This window comes from Dufourea novaeangliae, unplaced genomic scaffold (assembly GCF_001272555.1).
Source record: "Dufourea novaeangliae isolate 0120121106 unplaced genomic scaffold, ASM127255v1 scaffold90, whole genome shotgun sequence".
NCBI lineage: Eukaryota > Metazoa > Arthropoda > Insecta > Hymenoptera > Halictidae > Dufourea > Dufourea novaeangliae.
In genome coordinates this window covers 527664-543035 of record NW_015373969.1, presented here as the reverse complement: position 1 = coordinate 543035, position 15372 = coordinate 527664, and the positions used below count along the sequence as shown (strand labels likewise).

Below are 15372 nucleotides of genomic sequence, written 5' to 3'. Positions count from 1 at the left end.
AGTATTTCTTGTCGTATTTTATGAATCTATAATCTCACCCTGTTTTCTTTCAGTGACTAGAAAATGGTAACAGAAAAGCAATAGGAAATACGACGCCGTGTGGATTACTTTATAGTGTGAAAGATAGAGTGGAAATGAATTACCCATTTTTTTAGTAACTATAAAATACAAGTATTTTTCGAATTTCCGTAGACACCATTCGGATGACTCTAGGAGTTGAAGGATAGGGTGAAAATGGACAATTTCAGATATGTTCCGGTGATTCTATTAACTGGGCTCGATGCCACGGCTAACATCCATTACGTTCGATTATCGAGGTTGCTAGTATAATTGAAACGGATGGACGGAATAGCCGCTCGGGGGTGGTAATTTAACCCACGATCACCAGAAAGATCTCTGTGCGATCTTTAATTGCCGAAATGAACTTCTGTTAGAGTTAGAACTTATATATATTCGTCATAGTGTTATACTATGAAAAATAAACGATTCCTCTCCCCGTCCTCTACAGGTTAACAATGCGCGACGAAAGCATCATTGTGAAATACGATTGACGGTATTATAAATAAAAGGGTCTCGAATCGGACGATTTAATGTCTTTTCTTGGTTTCTGGATCGTCGGGTACAGAATTCTTTTTTTTTTTTTTTACTTACGTCGCTCACCCCCTCGGGACTGGCAATCGGCGCGGCGGTGCTGGGCTGTGCAACGTTTGCGGTTGCTGCAGACGTTGCACCATTGTTGCTCCCAGCTGGCGGGGGCGGAAGAGCAGGCGGGGGTGTGCCAGTCCTTCCAGGACCCCAAGATTCCATCATTGTGGGTGAACCACATGTTAGTGGGCTGGAAAATATAGAAAGTCGCTTCCATTAGACGGGAGTAGACGTCCGTGGCGGATCGACCGGTAAGAATAAACGATATATCGGAATCGGTCTATACGATACACTGGAAGCAACATTTCTGGATGAATCTATCTAAAAATATACTTTTGTCCAGAAAAATCCATTTTCAATTCAGAAAAATAACAGTTAGCACTTTTTAATTTTAACAATGGTGTTTCTATAATCCTTTAAGGACCGAATTGTTTTACAAAAATTGATTTTAAAACAACAGAATGTAGTCGAAAATCAGAAAAATTAACACCTAGTCGATACAAGTGAGCTTGGCTTTGCGTAAATTATTTGAAAGAAGTTTGAGTTTTATAAGTTCTTATTGCAAAAAAATGCTCAACACTTGAATTCCAGCAAATAAAAGGGACAAAGGACAATAATGTCTTACTATGTCGAGAAGCTTTTAAAACCGTATGAAAATTTGTGTCATACCATCTATACAAGACCAGAAGAATAATATATCCAATTCTATACTCACAGATATGAAAAAATAAATGATACTAACCGTACCGGGACCGTACGTGTTGACACGGGATAAAGGAAATCTGGCAGTCAATTGAAACCACCTAAACGCGGCTACGGTCCTGCAGGGATTAATTCTTTCTTTTCTGCTCCCAATTTTTCAAATCTCGATAGCATTTGTCATTTTATGTCCAAGAACGTTATCCACCTGTTCGATAAATTACCAGCAATAGTGACAGTGTATCGCGATACATTCTTCACGCGAGCTTCTCGAAATTCAATGTCCACGACGGAGGAAGAAGAGAGAAAATGTAGTCTACGCGCACTCCAAAGCCTGCAATCCCTTGCATCCATAAGGGTGATCAATATCGCCCAACATACATATATTCTTCGCACGTATGCTCTTCCCCCCGTTGTTCGATTTTTCCTCAGGAAAAAGGGGATCGGTATATCGATACCCGCTGGCATGAAACATTCAACCAAATTTGTCGCCTACCGTTCTCGAAATCCCACTTTGATCGTTTCCCTGGGTCCCTGGGATGCTTTATTCACTAACACTGGACCGTAACGAACACGCTCGACAAGGCGACGCCACCGTTTCCATAAACGGGGGTAAACGCGTCCAGACGTCGATGAAAAGAACCGTGTCGGTCGGATAATCGAAGGTCCTGACCAGTACGGAAACCGTGGCGTAATCCCAAAAAACTGGCCGGATATAAGTGTTGTTCCGCCATGACACGTGGAAATCCCAAAGATTACACGGCGAATGGTCGATATCTACGGAACAGAGGTCAGACTTGTCGAGTGAAGTGTGTCAGTGTTAGGTCAGACTTGCCAATCGATACCAGAAGCTGACGACGGGCCGCGAAGGCGATACATACAGAGAAACACAGGTTCGACCCCTGTGCGTGTGTGCGTGTGTGTGTGTGTATGTGTATCTTAAATGTAAACGGGGGCTTGGACTTTGTTTTGTTAACCTCGAACCGGGTGCACACTCCGTGCACCCTTCGAAAACCCCACCCTCCTTTGTCCAGCCTTCGAGCGAGCATCAACGACCAAGTCCCCCGACTTTATGGATGAGCTACTGCGAGAAGTTTACGAAACTGGATATTTCCGGGGGGGGAGGCCGTGAAGATATGCTTGTTTATCCCGGAATTCACGAACTTCTTGTTTTTCATCAATTGGGAGAGAGGGGAAGTCCGAAAGGGGACGGTGTGTTCCATCTGTCTAACCGCCCCTTTCTCGGAGATTTCAATACCCTTATGAACTTCTGACGGCGATTCCACTGGGCTTTTCTCTCTCGTAAATATCCACGGATCACCGGTACAATTTCCGGATATATCGTCGATATTTCCTGGATGACGTGCTGGAACTCACGACCCTCGGTTATGTGGAAACGCGGTCGGAGGAGAAATGTATAAAGGGTGAGTCACTTAACTGTACCGCCAAAATTTACTCGTAAACAACTTGTCGTATGAAAAAATGTTTCAACCGAAAGTTGTTTGCTATCGGGCAGAACGAACAAACTAGTTTTTTTACGTTTCGCTCTTTTTATCGAGATATGAAGGTAACCTTGAGTTTTTGTATCATACTGCGTAATATTTGACTTTGCGCTTCGAAAGAATATTAAATACACCCTGTTATTATATTAAACTACTTTCGTTTGGAACATTTTTTTATACACCAAGTAATTTATGAATAAAAGTAGGTAGTACAGTTAAGTAACTAACCCTGTATATCATAAAGAAGTGATGGGTAACTTTTCACGAGAATGAAGCCACAATGTTCGCTGAGTTGCATTAAGCTAAGTCGAAGCGTCTACGGTAACTGGACATAAAAACTACCCCTAACGCCATGGAAAAGTTGCGGCCACGTTACCGTTCGGAAATCGTGCGAAAAGGGGATGGTTAATTTCGCGGAAAATACCGGTTCTCGCGCCAGTTTGCACAAATTTCATATCGTCGGGGCCGCCTCTAACCCCCTCATTCTAAGGGACACGGGGTAGAACTTGTATCGGGGGATGTTAGGGCGCGGACAAGTTCACGGGTAGTTTCGGTTGGAACGTTTCCAACCATTTCGGACAGCATAATGAGAATTTCCCTCGAGCCTCGGGACTCTTGTGAACGGTACGACGTCCATCGACGCGCATATATCAAGGAAGAAACAAATCAACCCTCTCCCCTATTCGACTAGCTCTAGCTACACTCACAGTCGCGCGACGGTCTGTCTCCGAACGACCATTTGTATGCGTCGGAGGGCCTGCGAACGCGAAATGTTCGTAATTCCGTTGGATCGAGTAGCTACATAGTAGCGCGACGATTCCGTCTACGAACTGGGGGGATAGAGGAAAAAGTCCATAGATTAATAGGAGGCCTCTTAATGTTTCCTATTCTTGATCCCCTGAATTAGTATTCTTTGGTGGAACTGTCTTCTGTGATTGTGTACGATGTTTACAGTAAATTATCGATGAGTGTTCGAAGGTTCCTCCGCACTGAGAGTTGAGGCGCCATCCCATACCCCAGTGGTACGGATGACGTCTGAATACTTAGTGTAGAGAAGCCTTCGAACATTCATCGATGATTTATTGTAATGCAATAATAATTTTAGAAAGTATACAAAATGACACAAAAAAGGTGTCATACCTTCTAGAGTAAGTAGCATTCGTCAAATGATGAAAAAAAGTTATCATAAACATAGGTTGCAAAATTAATATTTCTAGAGTTAGAAATTTTTTGTTTCGGTTAAACCGACTGACTTTCTCGCTTTGGGAGTGATCCTACGTATGCACGCAATCGATTATCTTATTTCTTATTTTTCTGGTTACAGAAGGTTCTCGACAATTTTTATTATTTCCTTTTTTACAATTTACTTCATTGTTTCCATACTACAAAAATGATTTATAACTTTGAAAATATTAATTTTTCGACTTCTATCTACCCTAGCAGTTATGAAGCCTTTTTTTGCATCACCCTATACAACGCTAGGGTTAATAGATCGAACGATGAGCTGGCAATTTATATTCTATTCGGTGATTTCTAATGCGACATATACCCGCGAGGTGGTGAAGTGTCCAGGCCGGTCGAGATCGCGATCGCTCCGCGAAACGCGGTGAATTTATCGACGTTTACCGCGGACAGACAGCCCTGACATCGATTCCTCGGCCGGTGTGTTGACAGAATGATTTCGTAATACAAATAGATCCACATAATGGACTGGCGCTTTTTTCTTCGTCACCCCTCCCTCTCCTCCGTCACCGTTTCCCGCTCTCCTGTCACCCCCCCAAGAAGGGGTGGTAACTTTACCTTGCGGCGTTGCACGCTATTGTTGGGTGGGTTCAAGGAATTTACATGTCTAAAAAGTGGTAAATTGCTGTCGTGCATTTGCATGGTCGCCTGGTTTAATATGATTCATTATCGCGTGCCACAGGCACGTGTTCATCTTTTTTGGCAAGTTTCGGTAATTTCGCGGAATTTTTCGCGGGCCCGTCACATGCCAATTCGCGGAAAAATGGTTGGATCCTGTATCGAAATTTCATGATTTCTTTCTTTTTTAATAGATACGCTTTTTCTTCTTTTTAATAGATCGATGGAACTACTTTGACCCGATAAATTTCCTGTCGCAATTTCTTGTTAATTACCGAGCAAACGAAACACTCGGCTACTGCGGATCGGCGAGTGCGTGTTCGCACGCGAAGGCCTCCGCGAAACAACTGTACACGGCTCGATAGGAAACTGGCACGATTCTGTTTCGCCGCAACCAATCGTCATCGTTGTTGTTCCTGTAATTTCGGCGGAACTTGTAATTGAAATATTAGAAATCTCCCAGTTACGAGTCTCCTGTCCAGGAAACACACGAAACTAACCCAACGAGTCCCACAGTTATAATTCTTTTTCAACGTCTGACCCGTTTCGACATAATACATTCATTACTCGAGGCTGTAAATCGCAGATATTTCCTGATCAAGGTGTTCTCGATAGCACAGGTGAGAAATATGCCAAGCATGAACCATTAAACTGGCCAAACAACGCATGGTCTTCGCACACGATTCTCCGGTAATACAAACCTCAAGACACTCACGGCCAGCTTGTCGAGGCTGATTTCCACAGGGAATCTACATACCGTCGCGTTTCAATAAATACCTAGTATCGCGAGAGCTTCCCTTTGTCACAGGAGTGTCTCGAACTGTACGCGCGGTGGGTTGCGTGCATGCGATCCTCACCCTGAAACAGGCAGCGTCGCCTTGAAATTCACCGTCTCAGCCCTGTTTCCGGTCTTGCACGCATCCGTTGTCCGACAATCGGTCACTGTCGACTTGTCCAGTCATTTTTTCATTCTCGACTTTTGTCTTTACAGACCGACTGAGTTTCGATCGTCATTGTATTCTGTGTTTACCATGCATTTTCGAATTATTTCGTCGCCATTACAGCTTTAACAGTGGTACCGAGAAGTGACCGCAATGGGCCAGTGTTCTGAACAGTATTATTGGATCGTCGCGATATAATATTCTCTGGAAACTACCGCTCCAGAACTCTCCTAGCCGACCAATACGACGCGTGGAACTATGTTAAACATTTCTTACTGCACGAAACTTTCGCGGAAATGGCCTTAACAAACAGCCCGATTAAATCGTCTCTGCTTTCTACAGGGAAGAGTACTGTATTCCACAATTTATATTTATATAGGTACATTAAAGGCCAAAAGTATGGTAGCAGAACTCATGATTGATAGAACAGTAACTCATTATTCTGTTACGATATAATAGGAGTTACGGAATCAGTATATATTCCATGTCTTTAATTATCAGATCTGATCCCACACTTCAGGCCGATAGTGTACCTTTGTCAATTATACATATATATTATGTTTACTTTGTTGTACTCCCAAAAAAAATTTACGAAGGTATCTACGATTTTCTAGCGGTCAGGATGGACTAACCCGTAAAACTTATCACATCTCCGTCAATCCCTTTTCCCAAGATCTAAAGTATCTCTCCACAAATTTTCAACTTCAGGGGTCACTGAACCTTCCTAGAGATAATCCACGCGGGGATTCCTTTCGTATCGTTCCATCCAATCCCCCTTCTGGAACAGTATCCCAAGAAGAGTGTATCCTCCAAGTCGAAATCAGACACTATTCGCAATTTCAATTCACCCCGTAGTGGTCCAAAAAGCCAACTTCCCCCCTACGAATTGTCAACTACGGTCCATTCGAGGCTCGCGGCTTCCTTTAGCCGAAATCAGTTCCCTAGTTCGAGAGCCCGGAATTAAAGCCCCGTTTCTATTTCTCTCTCCCTCTGCTTCTCCGTTGAACCGTTCCCGTCCACTGTTCCGAGTAATCGTGATTGTCTCGAGTTAACGAGCCGTTCGCCGTTTATTTTCGCGGGCTGGCGCGCGCGCCGTTCTCGCGTGTGCTCGCCCCGAAACCAGCCAGAAAACGTGTATTAATCGAGGGGCCGACGGTTCTCCCCATTTCCGGTCCAGCGAGATGCGGACGATGACCGACACACACCAGGAGGATTCTCTTGGTCGCCGATGCATAACTTCCGGCCAATGCCTGGCTCTTTCTCTCTCTCTCTCTCTCTCTCTTTACAGCTCGTATCATGGTCACGCACACCCCTTTGACGCGAGATAAAAATCTTCGAGCTCGGACGAACGCCTTCATTCAGCCTCCCCCACGGGTGGCCTGCTTTTTCTTCTTTTTTTTCTTCGTATTTTCGTTCTCATTCGACCCGTTCATTCACAGGCCTGTTTATTCACACGAGACCCCCTCCCTACCCTGTCTTTTCACGACTAGTGAAAGAAATGGGCTATGTATGCGGGCAGATCCTTTCAGACCAAGTTCCGAACAGGAGTTTCTGAAAGGAACTTGTATGGTGGAGGAGTCTTAATTTCCTTGGAACGGTTTGGTCGACATGGATTGTTGCGTCGCTGTGGCGATGGTTTGTAGAAGTATCCCGTCATTTCTTAAGTAGTGGTCGAAACATTGCAAAGAGGCCGGATTACTTAAATACCGCTAGAAAATCTTCGCGTAAAAATAATGTCGCAGTATAATTTAAAACAAGCCAAACAGCCTGTATTAACTACACGCATATATTTTCGACGATTTGTGACTTAAAAACGAAATAAAGTAGTCTGGCTACGTACGACCTTTTTCACTGTGGCAGTCAACGTGTTAAGGTAAGCAACATTACATACGGCATGACCTGACGCGATACGCAGCAAACTTACTTCAACCACGTAGAAGGGTCTAAAAAGAAAAAGCGTGAAGTCGAAGTGGAGATATAGGGGACGAGCTAAGGAATTCCTTGTCGCTAACACGAGCGTCATTTCGGTCAAAGTTCAAACGAAACAATGCACCGGAATAAACGAAATGTTCGCAACACGAAGAACGCAAGACGCGTTTTCTGTTCTTTCCCGAGTAGCCTTGTCGCATTCACCTGGCCGTTTCTCAGTTCCCCCCGCGCACCCACTGAACGTTGCGTGTTAACGTGGTTCACCTTGAAGCTCGCGGTGAAACCGGGACATTCCTCTTTGTCACCGTGAACCGGCTGGCTTGAACGAAGCTTCTGGATTAATCAAGCACCACAAATCAAACTTTCTTTCTCCCCTTCTCCCGAATTTCTACGCCAAGTACAATTAACAGCGAGCGATTGTTCGCCTGGCAGCGAACGTCGAACAATTGGCCCCCACGAGTGGAACGTTCCTCGATGTTTAACGAACGCGGTCGTGTCGCGCAGGATTAAAGTCATACGGCGAGTTCGTGATCACCTGATCTTAAACTTTATTTTTCTAAAATATGTATCCCTGATAAAGCGACTAAACATCCAGCCCCTCAATTATACCGTAATTAAGTACTAGCGTCAAAGGCCCCAAGCACTTCCGTCGTCTCGCGTGGATCGCGGGCTTTTCAAGCCTCCAACTGCCCCACGGATTACCACCAACGACAGCTTGGAGAACAAGATGAAAAACTAAAGTTCACCGTTTAACAATCAGCGTCCCTGCGATATAGATCGAGATTTTGTTGACAGGCCAGCCAAAATTCTCTCCACTCCTTTCTCTGGTTCTCTTGGAACCCTGTACGAAATTCGTCGGCCCTTTGCCTTTCTTCCCGTCAGATCGGTATCGGTACCCAGTCGCGAAATTACCGTCGCGTGTCCCCATGTGCCTGGCTCAGAAAACTTTTTCCCTTCCCCTCATCCGCGTGTGTTCGTCAGAATTTCCAAGGTATCCGTCATCGTCGAGCAACTTTCTGATCGTGCAACCCTTCCGCCCCTCTCTCTCTCTCTGTCTCTCCATTGGTCGCGTGTCGAGCGTGTACACCTGGGCTTCACCTTGAGGGGAAGAGGAGAGAGAGAGGCCACACCACCATGCGCACTGTCTCTCCGGCAGTTCCTGTCTTGCGCGCTCCAAGGTCGTAACCGCGATCGCATTATTCTCTGTCTTCTATTACACTCCCGTGCTTCCCGGTTCCGGTCGGAATTGTTTATGTCGCCACACTGTGTGGGACCTGTCTCTCTCTCTCCCTCTCTATCTTGTGTGTCGCATGCGAATCAGGGCTCTCGGCCATAAACGTCTCCTGGGGTTTGTCTTCTCTCAACGAAGTGCCGTCTGAGGCGACGACGTCGCGGGGATGATATCCAGGGAGAAATAATGTTTGGAAGCGACTTACATCGCCGTGGCAGGGATATCTGGGTTGAATTGAGGCCATTCATAGAAGAAGGGCACGTAAATCAATTTTTTCAATTTCTTCAAAGGTTAACCCGCTAACTCCATTTGTCCACCACAGTGGACGCCTACGTTATCAATTTAGTGACAATATTTGGAATATTCCTTGACGATCGGCAGTAAGAACTTGTTCTCGAGTCTTTGTTTTCCTATCTTGTAGGACGTTATTGGTTTTTCTGCGATGGCGACAGATGCTGGCTCATTTATGAAATTCCGAGCGAGCCGATGAATTCACGGATCGCGATAATTTTTCAGCTGGCAGACCATTAAAATCGAAAGAGGTCGCGGGGCTATCCGTCTGTATCGAACGTCGATTAGATCGACCGTTCCTACCGTGCATGTTATTCCCGGTTAAATGATACAGACGAGCCATATGTATCGCGTTTTCATTATCGTTGCACAATGTTTGCTCGAGGCACCTAAGAATGTACGAGTTCTGGAATTATTAATGAAAAAAATATTATTCGCGTACACACCTCGCGACTGTAGCTGGTCAACGATTACCATCGGTCGAATGGATCGAGGCGTGTGGAAAATGAGATGTAATCGTGTCTCAAGATCGCAGTACAGATTACATTCGTCCCTTGAAAGTGTTGCAGCCAGTTCAGACGATACGATTTTTAGACCGATCCGGTAATTTTGTCGAATCGGTAATAGCCGCAAGCAGCGTTCACACGTACAAGAGACAGTTCAAGGAAAAGGTATCATTGTTCTCTTAATAACTTTTTAAGAAACCAAACGCTGCTTTATTATCGATTCAGCAAAATTGTCGAATCGGTCAAAAAACCGTATCATTTGAACTGGCTGTTACACGGCGGAGATCGTGTCGAACGAGTCAGTGGTGAAACGAGAATAATCCCGGAAAGTTTCTCGCGTGAGGACGTTACTCTCGGCGATAGTCACCCCCCGGAAATATAAGTCACATTTGTCTTCGAGATCAAGCCGGACGGGAAACTACGAGCGGGTCAGGTGCCTTTTATCGGAAATACCGTCGAAAACATATTTTTCCCCGAGTTACGGAGGCAGATCGTAGGAAGCATAACTCCGGGTTTGCAGCGCGGACAAATATGAGGTATTTTCCACTGCCAGCTAGAAGAACGAACGTATCCTGTCTAACAAGATCCATAGTGCAGATCGAATAATTTTCGATCGTAATTTGCAATTGGAGAACAACCAATTCTAACTATATACGTATTATCAAAAAACATATCGCTCATTTACTGCAACAATGACATAAACCACCAATCAAAAGTATAGGACCAGGTTTGACAATTAAAGAAAAGAAAAAAATATTATTCTACAAAGATTTGGTAAAAGTAATGTGCTAAAACTGATAGGAAATAATTTTTATATGTATTGATTCCCTCAGTTTTATTATGTTGTAACAGAATAATGAGTTACTGTTCCATCAATCATGAATTATTGCGATCAAAACATTCAAACCCATTTTCGGTTCGACATATAGATAGAGAAACTTGGAGGCGGACAATATTTAGGGAATGTAACAGTGTGTGGTATCGACAGAAAATAGGCCAGTAACAGTTTCCAGGAGCGGTGGGATCTAAACGGTACACGATAAGACCGCCACATGTTCGTTCTAGACAATAATCCGAGCGAGACCTCGGCAACTCGGAAATACTACCACGAATTGCTTTTACGGGGAACTCGCGACATATTGCCAGAGTAACTATAGAACCTTGTGAAAAGCGTAACAATTCTAGAAAATGTTATTCCACCAACAAAATTCTTCTAATTGTTTATACACCAAAATTGTCTTTCCCTGCGTAAGAATCTTGTTATATTTTCCAAGGATCCGATTCGTGCAAAGGGGGATTATATATCTCGACAGAAAGATCCGCTAATAGTTAAGCCGACAGATTTATTATCGAGATTCCCCTCGGTTGAAATTAGAAACCGCCGGCGTTTGCGCGAAACTTGCAATGATCAACAAGAACAGCGAAAAGGCCTATACATGGAAAGTTTAAGAAGCGTCCGGCGATAAAAGCGATCGGAAAGATTACGGTGTCGAGAGATCGGTCGTGAGATTGCGGCGGGAGCTCGACGATAGCAATTGTTGCGATACAATTGCCAAGGCCGGAATCGCTTCTAGCTAGGGATACCCAATCGATCGCTGACTACGAAAGCAAGGAAATAAGCCACGAGGGTAAAACGGGTGGAAAAAAAAGAGAGGAAACCCGGGGGGAAAACGATACGCTGATAGAACGAGTAAAAGCATCTTTTTGCTTCGTAAATTTCTTCCTATTCCGTGAAGACTGTTCGTTTTAACCTTATCGATTAGCTACTTGATGCTATTACTTATACAAGACACACGTCCATCTAACCGATGGACCTTTTGGAATCAACATCGTTATCTTAGAATATTCTTTCACCAATTTTTCTCTCGATATACTCGAAATAAATGCTTTGTTCTTTCTCTTAAGGGAAATGCAGGGTATTTCCGAACTGCTAGTATAGACAAGTCGAAAAGGTAGAATAATATTTTTCCGTATAACGTTTTGTTTCCAAGATAGTCGAATTAGAAATTAATTTAACACGTGTGTAGTGTGTAGATATACAGTGCCGGTAAATAGAAACGGAATGTATTGAACAGACACATTAGCCAAGTCCAGCAGATATTAAAATTCGATTATCTCGAAAATGAAGCACCATAAGAAATAATTCTATGTGAAATTACATTCTTTCGGGTTGTACCACCAGTCCGGAAAGACCCTACATATATGTATAAATGTTCTCACAACTGTTTTTCTTGCTCATAGCACTTTCAGATTCACGGTTCCCCGCGATTTACGGCCCACCGAAATTTCGTATTTCCCTGTCCCTGTCGACGCACAGATAATCGTCCCGGGGCACGAAGAACGGTGGTTCACGAATCATTTCCCCGGGCGGTGTGATAGGGATCAACACGAAAGGAATTCGTTCACCGATGCGTGACCCACTCATAGGACGAGATGTCGCGCGATTGCTTGTCGACGGTGAGGGTTGTTTACGGAACCCTTAATCAATTCGGTGATACCGAACGGAGCCACTGTTTACCCGGGCGACTGCCAATATTTGGTCTCACGTCTGGTTTCGATCGTTCGGGGGGGGAGGGGGGCGGATGAAACGGATTGCCCGTGTTTTTCCCGATTTTCGCCAAACGGAAATCTGCACACGATTGGAAAACGTAAAACTTCGTATCTATACTTTTCAATATATTCCTTATGTGACCTCGTAGTATCGCGAACGTAAAGGAAAAAAAAACACAAAAGAATTCCATTTCTTACACGCGTCCCCTTTTCCCCCTGTACAGACCATGGCACACATTTCTTTTTTTCTTTCTTCAAACTGAAATAAAGGTTCTTTTCCCCCGAGGTCACCGTGAAATTCAATTCAGCTAAAAGACAATGAGAACGATTGGAAGTTCTTGGCCAGCTCTCGCTCCCCCCCACACGGAAATCGATCAGAACGCGGAAGCTGTGTGTGTATGTGTGTGTGTGCGTGTGTGTGGACAGGAAGGGGTTAACGAGGTATCGAAATGGCCATTTCGAGGTTCGCGGTGGGTGGTCTCGGTTGAATACCAGAGCATCGTTGCTCGAGATATCGTGGAACCAGCGCGAGCACAACGAACAATGCTGGTGTATCATTAACGAGCCGAGTGTACTTAGTTAGGTCAGCTTCGTCAGTTTCTTAATTGGCTTCTGTACAACGCCGCAGTACGACAAATCATCAAGCCCCGCCGCCGGTGGAAACGCGACCGACTCGCGAGATCGAGGATACCTGGAGAACGAGACCGTGTGGGATCGAGGAATCGTCGCGAATATTCTTCTCGATGATCTACTACGATAGAGTACACCACTGTCTTTCGAGTGGGCCTAAATCTCTGCTGTTAACGTGCATCTGATTTTTGTGCTGCGGCTCGAATACTACGGGAATATATACATATACCCCGACGAAACCTTCCGAACCTTTAATATTCACGTGTTATTCTACCTTTTCTACTGCAGTGCATACGGAGAAAATAGGGACGATGTTGCGGTACGATGTAATGTTACAGAATACTATCGATATTCACAGGGTTATTCTATTTTTTCTCTACAGTACACGAGGTAAATTGGGGAGACGATGTTACAGTAGGATGTAGCTATAATTCTATAACTCCCAGTATTGCACCGGTGCAATACTTATTTGAAAAGTGTACCAGAGTCTGTCGCCGGCTAGTAGCTAATTTTGTGTCAGTAAGAATCCATGTATGTATATCAGTCATATAATTTTAAAGTAAGGATTTAAGGGTCTGGGTGTTAAAGTGTTAAAATGGAATGTTTCGAGACTCACCAGTTCTCAGAGGCGTCCTCGTCGAGGATGGTCCCGTCAGCAAGTCGATGAGGTAAGTTGGTCGTGGTTCTCGGTCGATTCCTGACCCTCGGCGGACCAACGACACCGGTCCTGGACAGCCCCGCGCGAAAGGACGCCCTTGCCCTGTCGACTACTCGAGTCAACGTCATCGAATCTTATTAGTGATTGGTTAGTAAAAACTGCCGACAGTACACATCATTGGGAAATATATTGCGAAAGTTCACGTGACATCGATATATCGCGTATCAATTTTATCTAATTCGTGTGTCTTTACGAAAATATTCGAATAGCAATCACAGCTAAGATAGTATCATCTCGATGCTCGTTGCAATTTCTCGAATTTTCTCATCAAACTGTAGCGGTATTATTTCACGAGCCACCGGATAACACGGCGACTCTTCCTCGAGCTCGTTGTCGCTCTCGGCGCAATATTCCGTGGGACAAACTTTCCTGAACGAAAACAGGGCCCCGTTCTGTGTGTACGTGTTACTTTACGCAATATATTTTTCTCGGGTGAGAGCAGGGGACTTGAGTGAGTTACACGTAAACGAAGTTACGCCGCCGTTTGGATTAAACAAACTTTCGCCGGAAGGAAATGGGATCATGAATCGCGCCGCCTGGTGGGACACCCGAAGGCAACCGGGAATACGGGGGAATGATTTTGTCTGATTAACTACTGTTACTTAAGCGTTAAGCAAAATAAAAAGAATCTGTAAATTAACCCGCTAACTGCATTTGTGCACAGTAGACGCCTGCTTTATCACTTTAGTGACAAAATCTGAAACATTTATTGACGATCGGCAGTACGATACTTCTTTGATACTTTGCCACGTCACCCAATTATGGTAAATGACATCCAAGTATTAGAAAAACTATGTTACTGTGACTACTAGTTCGTTATTTGTCGAGAGCAGACACATTGCTTATAAGAAAAAAGAATATACTTTTGAAAATGTTTTAAATAGTCTTAAAATTGGTCGGTTTTCGATTGGATCGTTGGCACAAGATTTCTACGATCCTCTATGATCGTCGTAAACTTCTTTGATTTTGCGCCAAACGCGCGAGTCGTTGAACTTCAGACTCAAAAATACAATGTCCACTTCAGATTCTGGGACCCCGGCGCGAAAAGACAGGCCAACGAAGATAGAACCACCGTTCAAATTGGACGTTGACACTATCCATTAATAATTCGGGAGAACTCTGTACGTCGAGACAAAGGATGCTTCTGTCGTCTATAGTACTCGAAGAAACGTGTAAAACGAAAGGAATTTATTTAGCGGTGGGACGAAAGCGACCGATTAAAGAGAAAAAACCGTCGAGACGAAAGAGCACCGCCTATTTGAAGCGATGGTAGCAATTTCTCTCGGTGCACGCCGTCATCGATCGCTATTAAACCAGCGTTTTCGCCGACGTTCACGTTGTGTCCATCGAAACAGCATCCCCTTAGAAAAAGAAACCCGGGGAATTGATTGGAACGTTTCTATAAATCGTCCCATTACCGAGCACACTTTAAGGTCGGGGGGATCATTCTCTGGGGCTTCTCGTGCTGATTGGACAAAAAACGAGAAAAGAAATCTGGTCTAAAGAGAGCCCGCGTCTTATAAACAACTCGAGATGCAATGAAGCAGCAAACTGAAGGAAAAGAAAATTTCGAGAAGAGATCGAGAGGAGTATCATCGCGTTTTTTATTTAACTCTCAAACAACGATGACTGTGTCATTTTGACTCGAGTTTTCGAGAACTTCACCCAACTCAACAGCTTCCATTAACCCTACTGTCCTCCTCGGGTCTATAAGACCCGAAATAAACAGTATATTTCGGTAAGTATTATATTCTTAAATATTTGCGTTTAGTAGGTAGATAGATAGATAGATATATTCTTTATTTCAGCCTCACAGCTAATAAATTTTGACCTGTCAAACCAATCTACAAAGAAATTCGTTAAAAGATTC

At 44.2% G+C, this 15372-nt stretch overlaps 1 protein-coding gene across 1 annotated transcript in view; it reads right to left on the bottom strand.

Moving 5' to 3' along the window:
- The window catches only part of LOC107186792 (potassium voltage-gated channel subfamily H member 2), a 102310-nt gene that overhangs the window by 54053 nt on the left and 32885 nt on the right, over positions 1-15372 (bottom strand). Inside the window, exons 4-5 of the mRNA XM_015574730.1 lie at positions 13401-13551; positions 652-835 (exon numbers count right to left, since the gene is read on the bottom strand). Of these exons, the coding sequence (XP_015430216.1) occupies positions 652-835; positions 13401-13551 (335 nt within the window). The remainder of the gene's footprint in view (positions 1-651; positions 836-13400; positions 13552-15372) is intronic.